The sequence below is a fragment of the Ochlerotatus camptorhynchus genome, unplaced genomic scaffold, assembly GCF_037179485.1.
Source record: "Ochlerotatus camptorhynchus isolate MF236.1 unplaced genomic scaffold, CSIRO-AGI_Acam_v1.1 ptg000070l, whole genome shotgun sequence".
Taxonomy (NCBI): Eukaryota; Metazoa; Arthropoda; class Insecta; order Diptera; family Culicidae; genus Ochlerotatus; species Ochlerotatus camptorhynchus.
Window position 1 is genome coordinate 509,015 of NW_027040560.1, and position 15,812 is coordinate 524,826.

Genomic DNA, 15,812 nt, shown 5'->3' on the forward strand with positions numbered 1-15,812 from the left:
GTTAAGATCCGAATTCCTTCCAGCCAGTACCGTCATCAGGTTTTAAACTAAGATTACTGATGAGACCAGAATCTCTAATTTAGTGACAAATTCAGTCCTCAGTCTACAATCAAAGTCCAAACACCTGATGCTAAAGGCACTCCTTTTCTTTCTATCAAATTCTGAACCAGGCTATTGTAACAGTCTCTTAATTTAGTAGAGTAACTGTCTTAGCGTCTTAAACAGTTTTTTGATAGAATCGAGAAAAAAGGCACTCGCTCCAGCAGTCCCGGCAGGGCAACGGCGTACCATCCAAACCGTTCGGCGTGGTAAGTAAAGCTTCGCGTGATTAAACAAGGCTCGGGACAGCTTGTTTTAACTCCTCTGCCATCCGTGCCGAACAGAAATTGAAGATCCAGGATTAGCAAAAATTCTCAAGTTTCTGAGTCTAACTGCATTTTAGTAGGGATGTCACCCAACAAGTGAATTATAACTGTACCCGTTTGATAGCATTCACACTTAAGATGAATCGTTGTGGAAAACTTATTTATGATTGATCGTTCTATCACCTCGAAATTTCAAGAGCACAAATATCAGCTCCCACAAAACATAGAACAATAAAACTCGAATTCCATACTTGCTGCAAAAAAAAAAAAAAAAAAAAATATCAGCCATGATGACGGCCATTTTGGACTCTTCAAGGAATCACCTTAAGGTGAAAGTGACCTAATAAGTGAATGAAAAATTCAAAAATGGTTATCTCTGAGAAATCACGTCCGATTGCAAAAAGCTCTCGTCGATGTTTTCCTTTGATTATTTCGCACGGAACGACGAGAGCTTTCTCCAATCTGAAGTGATGACTCAGAGAAAACCAGTTTTTAAATTTTCATTTACTCACTTTCAGGTTAAGCATTTACAGATCTCTGCAGAGCTCAACCTGACCAATGGCTGTGATATTTTCCCACGCAAACATTCCACCCACCGTTCGTAACTTTGCGCAAGTAAGTAGTTTTTACTCAGCCCATTGTTTCACAATCATGATTTTCAAACTTATTCAAGATATTTGCATACCCTAGGGCGTGCGTTGTCGCGATCAATCAAATTGCTATCACTCTCTCTCTCTAGCTAAGTAGGACATCATTATTGGCTTTTATTACTTTTGTAGCTTAAACACTAACTTACAACAACAGAGGCTCTTAAACAAACAAAAATTCGGACTAATTCTCTCTGTATCTCTTTCTCTTTCTACACATATTATTAAAGGGAGCAACGAAACACTCTCTGAGTATATCATTCCATCAGGGTAACGAGAGGCATTTTTTTTTCCTTGAGGAAACAAGAATAGAAGAAAGATAGCTGAAGGTAAAGAGAATAAATAATACTTAACGCTGCGTTGTTGGGATGAAGAAGGTAATTGTAGTTGTTCTTAGCTGTTACCGATACAGCTGAGACTTCCGCTGAGTTGATTGTAGTGCAACCGGTAGATCCGCCGGCAGCCCGTCGAGTAGGCGAGCAAGAGATTGTTAGTTGTATTGCTTGAGGAGGACGACGACTGCTGCGACGAGGAACTGGTCTTCTGAGAGTGGTTGGCAACACTGGCGGTGCCATTGTTTGTCAGTGTAGCAGCAGCAGCAGCAGCGCCACTGCTTGGACTACTGATTGAATTTTGCTGCTGCTGATTGCTAACGGAAGAACTGCTGGAAGATGACGACGACGAGGAAGACGACGAAACCATCTTGACGGCATCCCATATTCGGACCGTTCCGTCGGCACCGGCCGACACGAAGTGCCGACTGTCGGAACTCCACGTGACGTAGGTTACTCCGGACGTGTGGTCACGCAGCTCGGTCAGCTGGGAGCCCGCGGCGAGATCGAAGATCCGAACGCGATTTTCTTCGCCTGTTGAAGAGGAACGTATACGGGGTTAAGGTCGGAAAGGGGGAAGCTACAGTGTATCGCAAAATTGAGTGTACACCTGAAGGGTTATTTTTAAAAAAAAACGTTTAAAAAATAGATTTTTGAAATCTTGGCTGGTGGTTGAACAACTTTTTATTGATTTATCGGTATAGTTTTGGACTTTATTGGCAGAGTCTGTACTTTAGTAAAATGCTCGATTTTCAACTTTTGCTGAGGATTTTAGCAAAATTAGTGGCATATAGATCTTTATTATATAGGGGAAATGACTCTAATGTTGGTTTATGGATCTAAGATTGGGCCCATAGCTAAAATTCTACTAGTTATCAATTTTATCTATATTGGGACAATACTAATGGCTGTTTTTGGTCGCTAATGAAAATTTAGCCGATTGTTGAATTTATTTATGGGCCCAAATTAGGGGCATTTAGGCCGACATTACATCCATTTCCCCTATACAAGTGAATAAAGTTTCAAACAGTTTGGTTCATCGTATTTGAAGACAAAGTAGCGATGAAACGTCGATAAAACTATTCCACAACCGCAGTCAAGAGTAAGTCAAACGCGCACTTGCTTGCCTATAGATTTGAAGAAATACTCACATTAATGTATGAGTTAGGTAAAGAAATGTGCGTTTGACTAGTACTGTCAATTTTCATACTGCCGTACTCTAGCGGAACTATCAACCTACTATCTTCAGACCTTTCTCTAGCTAATAAATTATCACACTAAAGCTTCACGTTAGATAACATTTCCAACCAACTCTAAGAAAGAGTAGTTTTTTGAGAAAAAGGTGTGTTGAGCTCTAAATTTTTACGCACTCAACCAAATAAATCCAATATCATACAGATGAAAAATAATTGTTTGATGAGCCAGCAGTCATTCATTCGTTTTAAATTATGCTCGTACAGCTGTTTTTTTTTTTCTTCTAAAATGCAAGGGCAGCTGTACGCTCAATTTTGAGATACACTGTATGTGGTTAGCTTACCGGCAGCGGCCAAATATTTCCCATCCGGACTGAAGCAGATCCGATGTACCGGTTGTCGGCAGTCGGTGAAGATCCGAAACAGTTTACCACTGGTGGCACACCACAAACGGACGGTCAAATCCGTCGACCCGGTGGCCAAGTAGTTCCCATTGGGATGGAACGCCACCGTGTCCACGTCCTGCGTATGGCCAACGTAGATCTGCAGCGGAAACTCACGATCCGTGGACCAGAGCCGGGCCGTCGTATCTCGCGAACCGGTCGCCAGGTACATTCCGGTCGGACTTTCCGCCACGGTCCAGATCGGATGATTGTGGCCTCGGTACACCGCTCGACAGGTGTAGTCTGTGGCCTGCCATGCGCGCATCGTGAGATCCCGCGAGACGCTCATCAGCAGCGGAGCGTGGTTCGAGAATAGGAGATCGGTGATGGCATTCGAGTGGCCGCGCAGCGTGACTCCGCCGGTTTCGCTGCTGTTTGTGGGGAAAGATAAATTTAAGAATATTATTAATGAATACGATTTTTGGTAACATGGAGACAAACTGTCACTACTCCGAAACATCATTACACCAAACATCCTAACGCCACACCAAGAACATCAAGAGAAGGTTCAAAACAATTTCATGAAAAAAAAAATAGTAATGGCATTTTATTTTAAATGCAGGGTTCTTAAGAGAAATTTCAAATAAAATCTGAATCTGAAAATAAGCAAATCCGTGCCATAAGAAGTCTGATAACAAATCCGCGCCAAATGCGGGAGAAAATCGCGAAATCTGCGTTGTTGTAACCATTTAAATGCAGAAAACCATCACCTCACACTTCTATTGAAATCACATAATAGATTATTGGCGAATCAAAGCAAAAGCCAAAACTGGTCATGCGACACCTAGTTTTCAGGTCCGCAATTACAAAAATGATGATGTACTAAAATGTCATGCAATTTTACAGATATCGAAAAGTCATTTTTACCCACTCGCCATCTGTGTGTCAATCGTCACTTTGATTCTTCAATTAGATCTACGAGCATTTGAATATTCAGGTTGTGGTAAATTTTCACTTAGATTTGACAGATGGATCGGAACGTCCACCTATTTCGCAACCCTAGGGGAAGTTCTCAAGAACGCCTACGACAGTGGTCTGCACACCGAGATAGTATCGCTTGACATATCGAAGGACTTGTCCAGAACGTGGACAACCCTCGTCCTTATGCAACTAATCGACTGGGGTCTTAACGGACGTTCACTTCATCCAGAACTTCGTGTCCAACCGCTCATTCCGAGTCGCAGACGGCAACACCAAGTCCCGGCTTTTCCCCGAGGAAACGGGTGTCCCACAAAGATCGGTTATCGCCGTTACCCTGTTCCTCGTGGCGATGAACGGAGCATCCTAATCGTCACCACCGGACCACCGCCAGTACGTACAAGGATGAGAGCCCAAGCGGCAGTCTCAGGCTTTGAATTATCAGCCTCTAAAAGCATCAGGTGCCATGTCTGCCCTTCTCGACACAGAATTAGCGGACCACCGACCAAAACCGACGACCAGTCCATACCGCAGAAGAAGACCGTCCGAGTTCTGGGAGTTCTCGTTGACCGATTCCTCAAATTTGAACAGCATTTCAGTGCAGTCAAAAAAAATTGCCGCAGTCGAGTGAATCTCACCCGGACTATTTCCCAACAGAATAGATCGAACAACCGCAGCATCCGTTTTCACGTGGCGAGTGCAATTATCGACAGTCACCTTCTATACGGGTTGGAGATGACCTGCATCGCAACGGATAAGCTTTTAGCTACGTTAGCACCAGTCTACAACACCTACGTCCGGATTGTCTCTGGCCTGCTGCCATTCACGCTCGCTGACGCTGCATGCATCGACGCAGGCATCCTGCCTTTCCGCTTCCGTATAACCACAGCTATCGCAACCAAAGCCGCTGCTTTCATCTCGAAGACATCCGGAAATCAAGGGATCTTCCTCCTCGACTAGGGGAACAGACTCCTCCGCACGGCTGCCAACGAAGATCTCCCAAATGCTGGCAAACACCATTACCGAAAATCGAAAGCCGGATTAAGGACAGTTTCAAAGCCGGAGACAATTCCGTGGTCATGAAAAGGACTGTAGCTGAAATGTTAGGAGAAAAATACCCCACGCACACTCACCGATACACGGGCGGATCTCGCTCTCAGGCCGGGATCGGTATCGATCTAGCCGGAAACATCACACCAACCAGCTGCAGGTTACCGCCGCAATGTTTTGTCTTCTCTGCTGAAGCTGCTGCCATCTTCATCGCTGCTACAACGCTCTCCGACCGACCGATCCTGGTCCTCACGGATTCGCACAGCATCATACAAGCCCAGACATCCGAGGCCCCGACTCATCCCTGGGTACAGGCGACGATGCAGTCCGCGCCACCAAACACGGTATTCTGCTGAGTTCCTGGGCACTGCGGAATACCAGGCAACTCTGAAGCTGACTTTCCGGCTGGGGCAGGACCATCTGTCCCTCGCTATACCAACGAAGTACCGTTACACGATGTTAAGCCCTGGATCGTGAGCAAAGTACGGGAAGCTTGGAAAGCAGAGTGGGCCCAAAACCGCTCCCTTTTCATCAGACGGATCAAAGGGACGACGAGGAAATGGACAGAACAGTTGAACCAGCGGGATCAGAAGATAGCGTCGCGTTTGAGGACCGGTCACACCAAGATCTCGCACAATTTCGGAGGAACGCCGTTCCACAGGACTTGCGTCGGTTGTAGATCTCCAGCCTCAATCGAGCACATTCTATGCGTATGCCCTCAGTATCAGAACCTGTGGTAATTCCACGGGCTTCCAAATAGCATACGCGACATGCTGGGTGATGATCCCTCCACACTGGCAGCAGTAATGCACTTTTTAAAGGATGCTGCATTGTATTTTAAAGTTTAGTCTTTTTTAATTCCTTTCGGCTGTTGGGACATCTCTGCCTGGTGGGGGCCCTCCCTGTGTTATCTGTCTTATTCAGATTTTAACGTTGTGTAAATGTACGATCGAGCCAGGAACCAATGTTCGGTTGAAGTAAACACTGTAAAAAACTACTCTGTTGGGGGTCCTCCTTCTGAGGCCGCACCTTTCATGGACGAGATGAACTAACCTATACGGCTAAAAATCTCAAAAATAAAGTTAAAAAAAAGACGGATCCTGCTATTCTACCAGACTTATTTCTGACAGACCAGGAATAAATTTTGACAAACACCTTCTCGAAAATTGGACGAGGGATTTTCGAACATTATAATTTATTTTCGAAGCGTCAAATTTAAGTGAAAATTCACCAAATGGAACACAGCCACAGACTGGCATTTTGTTCGAAGATTGCATTTCAAAATTATCAAGCTTATGACGCTAGGCCAGTTTTTTTACATTCTTGGACTTTTTTTAGGATTCTGACACTGTTGGGTCCTTAGCAAACTGTACTTTCGAAACCACTTGGACTAACTCTATTTTGGGAATAAAATCCAACTAGATCACTTGGAGAATCAAAGACAAACACTAACTCGGACGACTGCAGTCAATGAGCTGGATTACCGAGGTGAAGCGATCGGTTAAGTTGTATGAGTGCCGAGATGAGTGCAACCCTTATACGGTACAAGCAATTAGTGACGTCACTAATTGCGTTTACGTTGATTTTTTGGTTTACTAATACAACCATATTTCACGATCTGCTTCACCTCTCTCTGTACCTCATTGAACTGCAGTCAGAAGGGACGATCCTGCATGAAGGTTGCGCAAGGTTGACGTAGGATTACGTGCTCGGTTTCAATATTCGGCGACTGTATTAGGGAAAACACTTTTTCCAATCATGGAGACTCCTCGTTTTCTGATGACAAAATTACGCATTTTCGTGCACCAAACGCACGGATTTTTTGTTTTATTCAATAGATAATAAAAAAAAAAAAAAAACAAAAATTCATTTGGAGGAATTTCTTGCTAAAATTTTCCATTCGCGAGATATTCGCGATCAATTTTTTTTTTTTTTTTTTTTTTTACATAAAATTTAGTTTATTTCTGTTGATTTTGTTCAAAACTAATTGCATAGGAATTAATTACATTTCAACTTGCAGATAAAAATCTAGTTCGCCTACGTCTACTACATTATCACAATTCATGACAAAGGTGACATAATTAATACAAAGTTTTAATATTTCATTTTTTTGTCTTCTGCCTACACTTCCCAAAACTGGGTGCATGAGTTCATCGAAAGAGAGCCTCCTCTGGCTGCCTAGGTATGTCGTCAATATGCTCTGCAAATGCGTCCACGCCGCAGTCACTCGTAGACACTCACTCAGCTTGTGTTTCAGTGTTTCTGTGGCTGCATTGCAGTGTATGCACTGTTGACTATCCGCGCGCCGAATGGTGTGCCACAATTGTCGGTGCTCGAGTTTTTCGTTCACAAGTAGGTACCAGTTACTACGCTGGGTTGATGACAGCATCCTACTTCCGATGTTGAGCCACACGCGTCTCCAATTCACTGTAGGGTGGCGTATTTCTACTCTCGGTTGGTTCGTTTGGCCGAGGTAAAAACTATGAATTTGATCGGAGGAAGGGTTTTGTTGGATTTGAGGTGGCAAACGAGGGTAAGTTTGCAGGATTGTTTTGAGGCAAGGAAGATCTGCAGGGGGTGGGTGAGGATTTGTACGGGTGAGGAAGGAATTGTAAAAGGGAATGGAACCGATCTCCTGGAGATGGCGGTTTATCAGCAATGCTTTGGATTTCAGCGCCGGCAGCTGCAGCTTTAGTCCTCCTTGATCGCGTGGTCTAGCCAGTTGTTGGATTGGTACACGCGCTGGCTGTCTTCTCCACAAAAATGTCCCCATGGTGGCGGTTATTTTGGCCATGTGTACACAGTATAGCGGCAATACGGATGACAAGTACCAAATCTTGGCCGTGATGAACGTGTTAAGGAGAATCACCTTTTGATGAAGGGTTAGCGTGCGCAGTGAATGTAGCCACACTTGATGCGCTATTTTCCCCACCAGCATGTCCCAGTTTAGGGTGATCATGAGCCGTATAGAATTGGCAAAGATCACACCCAGTATTTTGATCTTATTTTCGGTCCTCATCCAGTTTGCTTGAATCGGATTCCCATTGATGAAGCCGACATCAATGGACGTCGTCTTGTGAAGATTGAGTACCGCTCCAGACACTCTCCCGAAACGATCAAATATTTCACGCATTGCTTCGATTTTGCTCGCCGATGTGGTGATGACACTAATATCATCCGCATATGCCACGAGCAAGTCGGTGTCGCACACTCGCTCGAGGGACTCAACTAGTGGGTGTAAATACAACACAAACAAATGCATCGAAATGGGATCCCCTTGCCTCACTGATCGCTGTATGGGGAACGATGTCGTCAGGTGCCCGTTTATCAACAGGCGGGAAGAGGATAGAGCTGAAATCCGCGAGAGCAAGTCCACGAGCCGGTTGTTAATGCCGAGGGAGCGCATATTCTCGAAGAGGAATGAGTGCCTCACCCGATCGAACGCGTGGTCCAGATCGAAAGAGATTAATTTTCCAACCTGTTTACGAGCCGTCAGTTGAGCGATCCTGTCCTTCAAAGCCAGCGTGGCCTGAAAGATGTTGTTGTGTGCGTTCGAACACTTTTGAGCGTTGCTCAGTATTCGGTGTGTTGTCATAACATTTTCTAGGCGCGCCTTCAGTATACGGGAGAGCAGCTTGTAGTCGAAGTTGAGAAGCGAGATGGGGCGGTAAGAGCCAACAGTGTTACCGGATCCCCTCTTCTTCACTAGAACGATGACACCGTCAACAAATTCCGATGGAAAATTTGACGATAGCGCCTCGTTTAGCAGCAGATTGAGCTCGCGATGAATGACGTTGAATGTTCGAAGGTAAAATTCTTTCGGAATTCCGTCTGGCCCTGGTGACTTTTTGGATGCGCTGGATTTAATCGCAGTCCATATGTCCGCCGTAGTAATTGTGTCCATACATGCCTCGTTCGAAACATCGTTTTCTGGAACAATCTGGTCGCACTGAAAATCCTCGGGCTGAGCTGCATCTCCGCCTGGCTCCGAATATAAGTCGGCGAAATATCGATGTACGTGATCTTGAATGGATTGTGAGTTGTCCAGGATCTCACCTTGTTCGCCATCCAGTCGTGCTATCGTTGTTCTTTTCCTTCTCCTTTCGCCAAGCTGGAACACGGAGAGCGGTTCTCCTGCTACGATTTGCTCGTGTATACGTACAAAGGCTTGCGTGAAACCTCTCTGTAGAGCGAGCATCTTTCCCTTGAGTCGGTTGATGGTTGCTAGCATTGCCGGATTTTGGTAGTAGCCGTCGTAGGCCCGTCGCAGCTGGTCGTGAAGCGACTGCTGCGCATGATGAAATTCGTCGTATGCTTCTTTGGATTTCCAGCGGAAGAAACTAGCAATTTTTGGCTTACCACACGCCAGCCACCACTCCATCCAGCTTCGGTAATTGCGTCTTTGGCGAGTCCAAAACTGCCATCGTGTCTGGAGCTCCGCCACGTTTTCGTCGGTGAGAAGATGGAGACGAAGTGCCCAAAACCCGCGCCCTTGTGCTTGCCCGAGATGTGGCAAACACACTCGCAGTGTAACAGCCATGTGATCCGTGAATGAACACACATGAGTATTAACAGTGCGCAGCTGTTCACACAGTCCACTGTTTACATATATGCGATCTAGTCTGGAAGAAGAGTTTGCAGTAATATAGGTGTGACCAGAGTCTCTCGGGCGCAGCTTTAGCCACACGTCGTGAAGCTGCAATTGTTGAATTGTGGCTTGGAGTGACGGACTCATATTGTATCCTGTTGCGTCGCACTGCCGCAGAACACAATTGAAGTCACCTGCGAGAATTACGTTTTCGGTGTGGTGACGGAGGTAGTAGGCGATCGTGTTATTGAAAAATCTCTCTCTCTGGGCGCGGAGTGCTGTTCCAGATGGAGCGTAAACACAGCAAAGTGTGGTATCGTGGACGCGCACTGCAACAAGGCGTCCATCCAGGCTCCTCTCCACATGCGAGAACTGTATGTGTTCTTTCAGTGCGATGGCGGTGCCTCGTCTCGTGTGGTCAACGTTGGCAATTACGTTGAAACCAGGCAGAGTGAGCTGCTCGTTTTCCATCTCCTGGAGAAAAACGATATCGAGCTCCATCGTTCGGACAAACGTTCGAAGTGCGTTTATTTTAGTTGTATTCGTGATGGTGTTCACGTTTACCGTTGCGATGTTATAGCTGGTGAAGAGGATGTTTTAATGGTGGGGGTCTTTGTCGTGCGAGTTGTTGCCATCATCGCAGCGCATTTTTTTGCTCGTCAGCCTTCGTGAGTGCCTACTGGACGTTGACGAATCGGTCTCGTTGCCGTCGCTTTTTGGATGCGAAGCTGATTTGCGGGCAACTTTCGTCCATGTACTGTTGTCATCTTCTTCCTGCTGCACGTCTGCTGGTTTCAGAAAGTCGTCGAAATCGACATCGATCGGCTCTGTACCAGCAGAAGGGCTCGTGGTATCACTTGGGCACGATTGTACATCTGTTAGTGTTGGCTGTTTTTGACCTCCCGGCTTCGGTGCAGCACCAAGTGGCTTCGGGGCATGTGGCTTTGGAACAACTGGCTTTGGGGCGAGCGGCTTCAGGGCGGGCGGCTTCGGGGTGGGTGGCTTTGGAGCTAGTGGGTTTGGGACGATTGGTTTCGGCTTGTTTTTTAGTGCGTCCGCATACGAGGAGCCGGTTGCTGCCAGTTTTTGGATCAGCAGTTTTTTGTTCTGCACACACGAGATACCGTTGTGGATATACTCGCAGCAGTACCGGCAGGTTTGCTGCTGGCCGTAGTACGACACGAGTGTCGTTTCTCCGTCAATTGTGACGTAGGATGCTATGCCCTTTTTAATAGTCATCCGAGCGATCCGGACCCCGGTCGGCAGACCAGGAAAAAAGTGTTTCTCGTCTGCTAGCTCCTCTCGGATTGAGAGTACCTCCCCGTACGCGCCTAGAAACTTGGCAATTTTATCGTTCGTGACAGCTTCGGACAGATTAAAGAGCCTCACCACTACCGCTCCATCCTCCATCATCAGACGTAGTTTGTACACTTGCCCGTCGATCCTCAGCTCGTGCATGTTGTCGTTTCCCTCGACGACTTTTTGTGCCACTTCGAGGCAAGCGGCTTTAACGAAGGCAACTCCGGTGTTGCGGCAGTATTGAATACGTAGGACTTCCTCACGTTTCATGCCGAGCGTCGCACCGACGAACTGGTGGACCTCCTCGGACGATGGCTTCTTCGGCACATTCGCATAGTCGATGCGAAATGTGTTTTCGCGGCGTTTTATCGCGGACATTTGTACGCGGTAGCATCCACACGCGACGCGAAACTAACAGTGATCACTCACTCACTCACTTTCGTATTAGGAATCGCTCGAAAAATAGTCGGCAAGAAGCTTCCGTAGACGATAACGACACATGCGTCTGTTCGGCTCGGAAGTTGAGCGCTAACTATCAATCATATAAATTCGAGTTTTTTTGCTTTTTTGTAGCGTCCTGGAGAAAACCTTAACTTAATTCGAAGTGTTTCTGGTTAATTGACAAAGTCATGTTGTATTCGGTCATTGCGAGAATTTGTATTAACCTCTTCAATACAGTTACGCATTTGACCACAAACGTTTGGTTGCTGGGTACATTATCAGCGAGCTTTGGGGTGATGTGGCTGGCAGCAAGGCGAGCGAACGTTTAATAAAAATGGTTGTCCTGAAAAGAACCGGTTGAGTAATGCTGAGCTATTAGCAACAATCAATACGAAACTAACGTTTTGAAATTGGCTCGCTACTTGACTAGCCTATTGGTCCCAAGTAAACGATTAACGTACCCCATTCTAGTACTACGCAATGTTTGTTTTGATTCGCTATGAAAGTTTGACAGATAAAATGAGGGGTTATTGGTTTTTCCTATGTTTCGAGGGATGAAGCGATTAGCTTGGGACCGAAGAGAGTACCAGAGCTGAGCCAAAAAGTTGAGCACGTTATTTCGAGACCTTCTAGTCTTAGAGTTACCTCTATGCTATTAGGGTGTTCAATACGGATGAGGCTGACGAGCTGTAGCACAGCGACTCACGAAGATCTACTGAATCCGATCAGTAGCGGTGCGGCTTCTTCCTCCTTCTTCGGTGAATGGACGCTCATGTGGGCTGCAGCTCGCCGTTTGCGGGCAGCCTTTCGTTGTGTACTGGAGAACAATGTTCAACGCCACGCATCGAAAGCACTGCTGCTGCTGATGACGACCGACCGGACACTACCACAAACGGTGATTGAATAAGCACCGTTCGGCGAGACCGGATGAAATTTGATTTTGAAATCTGTGTTAGGGAAAGCACTTTTTGCCGGTAAACTGTTTGTGTAATTTTCAATAGTGACCTATTGAAAATTGATAAAGTGTTTATTTTTGCAGATTCGTAGAAAAAATTCCTATCGATTGGCTTGTTTAAAATTCAAATCCATCCGCTATTCACAGAGTTATAAGTGATCAAAACCTGAACACTTTTCGTAACGCGGTCGATTTTGGTTTTTTGAAATTCTAGATAGAGCTGGAATTAGGGCCTAATAGCTTTTGTAAACAATGATTTGTCTTGATGATTTCTAGAAATTAAAGGCTCTCCCACGCAAACCAATATCCTCATCGGGTAGGGAAAGACTTCCCCTAGCCGATGGTTAGGTTGGTCTGCGTGGACGTGCCTTGAATTCATAGAAATCATCGATAGAAGTCATTGTTTACAAAAGCTGTTACGCCCTAATTCCAGCTCTATCTAGAATTGCACCCCCAATATGTTGCCGAAAGACGTAATCCTACGTCAAAAAAGCATTTTTCCCCTCTGTGCTGGTCCTAATCACTGCGATCAGCACATTGATCTTTCAGCACATTCATTGATCAGCACATTGATTTTTTTGAAGTAATGAGGTATTCGTTTTCGATAACTTGCTCTTATCACAAGAAGTCGAATTCAATTGTGATGGTCCGCATCATCCGAAGAGTTCTGGGACCTCTCCAAATACGCGCCTTGTTATGAATCAAAATAGATGTCCTTAGTGACAAAATTAAGCGATGATACTGATATTTGACCCTGCATCAGAACCCTGATCCGAACCTTTTCTTGATTCCAATCTCAGTTCCTCGGAGGTTCTCAAAACCGAGGCTCATAACCGAAACACCTTAAATCATGCAGTATTTCAGAACCTCGAAAAACGTATCATAAGCGACATTGCTTACCCCTAACATTTACCAACTCTGTGTAGGACACTGTCAAAGCCCGACGATCAAATAAATTACAAGCCCTGGATGAATACGTTCCTAATTTCAAATGGATAACTGAATATCAAGTTTTCACACACACCCCCACCCCCTCCTAATACTTACAACACATTTTCACTGCACTTCCGATCCATAAACTGCTTCCAGCGTTCCCGTTTGCCCTGCCTTCGGCTGTACACGGGCAGTAGCTTGTTCAACCGATCCACCTCCGCTTTCGTCTTGACCCGGAACAGATTTCGCAACCCGGAGCGCTCTCCCGGATCGTCGTACTCCCGTTCTTTGCCGCCACGCAGATCGCCTTTCCCTTCGCCATCTTCCTTCTCCTCCTCCTCGTCTTCGTCCTCGCTAAAACTACTATCACAGCAAGTCACATTCCAACAGCACCGTCGATCGCGCAGTCCGGCGTACGGTTTCCGTCCGATTTGAGTGCTCCGATTGACCGACCACAGGATGATTGAAGCGTCCTCGAATCCACTGGCCAAATGGCAACTGTCCTCATCGATCGCCACCGCTGTCAATCGATCGTCCACATTCTCCACCTGGTAGATGCAAAGCGGCGACTGGAATCGGTTCAGTTTCTCCGTACACTCCCGCAGCTTTCGTAACCGTTCCGCTGCCGTTATCCTCCGAAACATGCCGGATATGTCATCCTGTAGCTGCTGCTGCTGTTGATCGCCATCCGGGAATACTTCCGCCTTAACACTAGGTGGGATGTCCTCCAGGGCTGGCAGATATGCCGAATCATCTTCATCGTCATCGTCGTCCATATCCATCGTGGTTCCTCCCCCGTCGAAGCCTCCATTCAGCTCACGAACTTTGTACCGGATGTACTCGCTGCTGAAGCCGTTCCGCAGGATAAATTTCATATTTTCCGCCTCCGAGTGTTCGGAAAAATCATATTCCGGCTCTGGCGTGACATCCAGCGCATCCACCTCCATTGGAAGACCATTCAGCAGATCCATTCCATTGGAAGTCCCGACTAATCGTGGCTTTTTATGAACTTTGGGCGATGCCAGCACCGGACTGTAGTCCACAAAGTCCTTATCATCGATGGTCTCGAAATAGAACCAATTCCGGAGGATCTGCAGTATCAACGAGTGGCCATATTTGGCCAGATATCGTCGTAGGGCTGCAATCGAAGGAGATCCAAGTCGCATTTCGTACTGGCAGGATCGAAACTGAAGCGTCAGGGGATTATTTTCCAGATCCTGGATCCGGGTGATTTGCGATAGTTTGTTAATGAGTTGCTTGAACGTTTCCAGCTTGGGACTGGCGTTCTGGGTGGGTTCAGGTGTACCTTGCATGGTGGGGGAGAAAATAATGACTGAATTTTGCACGGTTGAAGCGGGAATCCCGGATGCTTGCTGCTCCTCAACGGTGCCGTTGATTTTCTGATTCATAATCAGTGGAGAGTTGCTCGGAGGAACGGAGCTTGGTTCGATCTTCCCTACCAGGGAGGCATGCTTCCGGAGGAAAAGAATTGCCGGACGCCAGTCGCGCCCCTTCAGCATCTCGATGTACAGATGACAGAGAAGAGGATTTACCAGCTCGGATAGCTCTTGCCGGACCGGCTCCACTTGGCATTTGATAAAGTTACACAATCTGGAAGTCATAAAACAGATTAATTGGATTCCCTCCCTGTAAATTTATGGAACCTACTTGACAAAGTGCTGATCCACCTGGGCAGGATTGTTGTTCAGGCAGAAGATGTTCGAGAACAGGAAACTGTTCGCCTTAGATATCTCGTTTTCGATGGCAGTGTTCATTGCGATTTGCTCGGTGGATTGCGTTAGAATTAGATCCGATTTTCGGTAGCGATCGTTTACCTGCAGCGATAAGAACACCAAAAAGAACAGATAAAAACAAACGATCATCAAACAACACTTTTGTTTACACTGCCCGAAGCCAACTTTTTCCCCGTTAATTGCTTCTACCGCCGATCACGAACTCCGGAGATTGCAGATCACCGAACTGAAATCCCCCGACAACAATCGGAATCGGCCCCCACAGACAGGAAGCATTCCGCAATATTTTTGCACCGCTCTCCTCTTTTTCTAGGTTATCTACAGAGAGGAGAGAGGACACCACTAAAAAAAAAAAAAAAGACCTGCATCACACACTTACGATGTAGTTCCGCTGCTTGAGATAACTGCCGACGGCGCTGCGGATTAGGTCGTTCTTGGATTTGCGAGATTTGCTGCTGCTGCTGCCGCTGCCGCCAGTGCCGCTGTTATTCGTGGACGACGTCGTTGTTGTTGATCTCTTGGAATCAGCCATTTTTCGGTCTGCTGCTGCTGCTTGTTCGCATTACTGCGCTGCTTGCTGCCAAACTAAAAACTGATGGGACTCGTTCTGTCAGAGAAGGGGGTTCACCCCATTTTGGCATAAGGGTTCACCGAAATATTTCTCCGCATACGGCAAGAAGTCGACTTAAGAGTAGGAAAAGTATCCAAACTGCGAATACTCACGCACATCAGATGATTTAATTTTAAAGCAATTAGGGATGGAAATTTCAGCCGAAAGATGGCATTTTTACACAAGCATTATGTGTGTTATAACTTTTGGGTCTGATTATCCTTATGCCAAAAGGGCTTCCCCTACCGGAGAGTTGTAGCTGGTGCTAGCGGGTAGGTTTGACG

The 15,812-nt window shown here is 46.3% G+C and overlaps 1 protein-coding gene across 1 annotated transcript; it reads right to left on the reverse strand.

The window, feature by feature from the left end:
- Positions 1-967: 967 nt before the first annotated feature.
- On the reverse strand, positions 968-15,492 carry wda (will decrease acetylation). Its single transcript, XM_065216984.1, has 5 exons — positions 15,298-15,492; positions 14,833-14,999; positions 13,279-14,775; positions 2,882-3,351; positions 968-1,878 (listed from the first exon to the last, which is right to left on the reverse strand). Exons 1-5 carry the CDS (start codon positions 15,448-15,450, stop codon positions 1,406-1,408), a joined length of 2,760 nt encoding a protein of 919 aa, XP_065073056.1. The 5' UTR covers positions 15,451-15,492; the 3' UTR covers positions 968-1,405.
- Between the last annotated feature and the right edge of the window lie 320 nt (positions 15,493-15,812).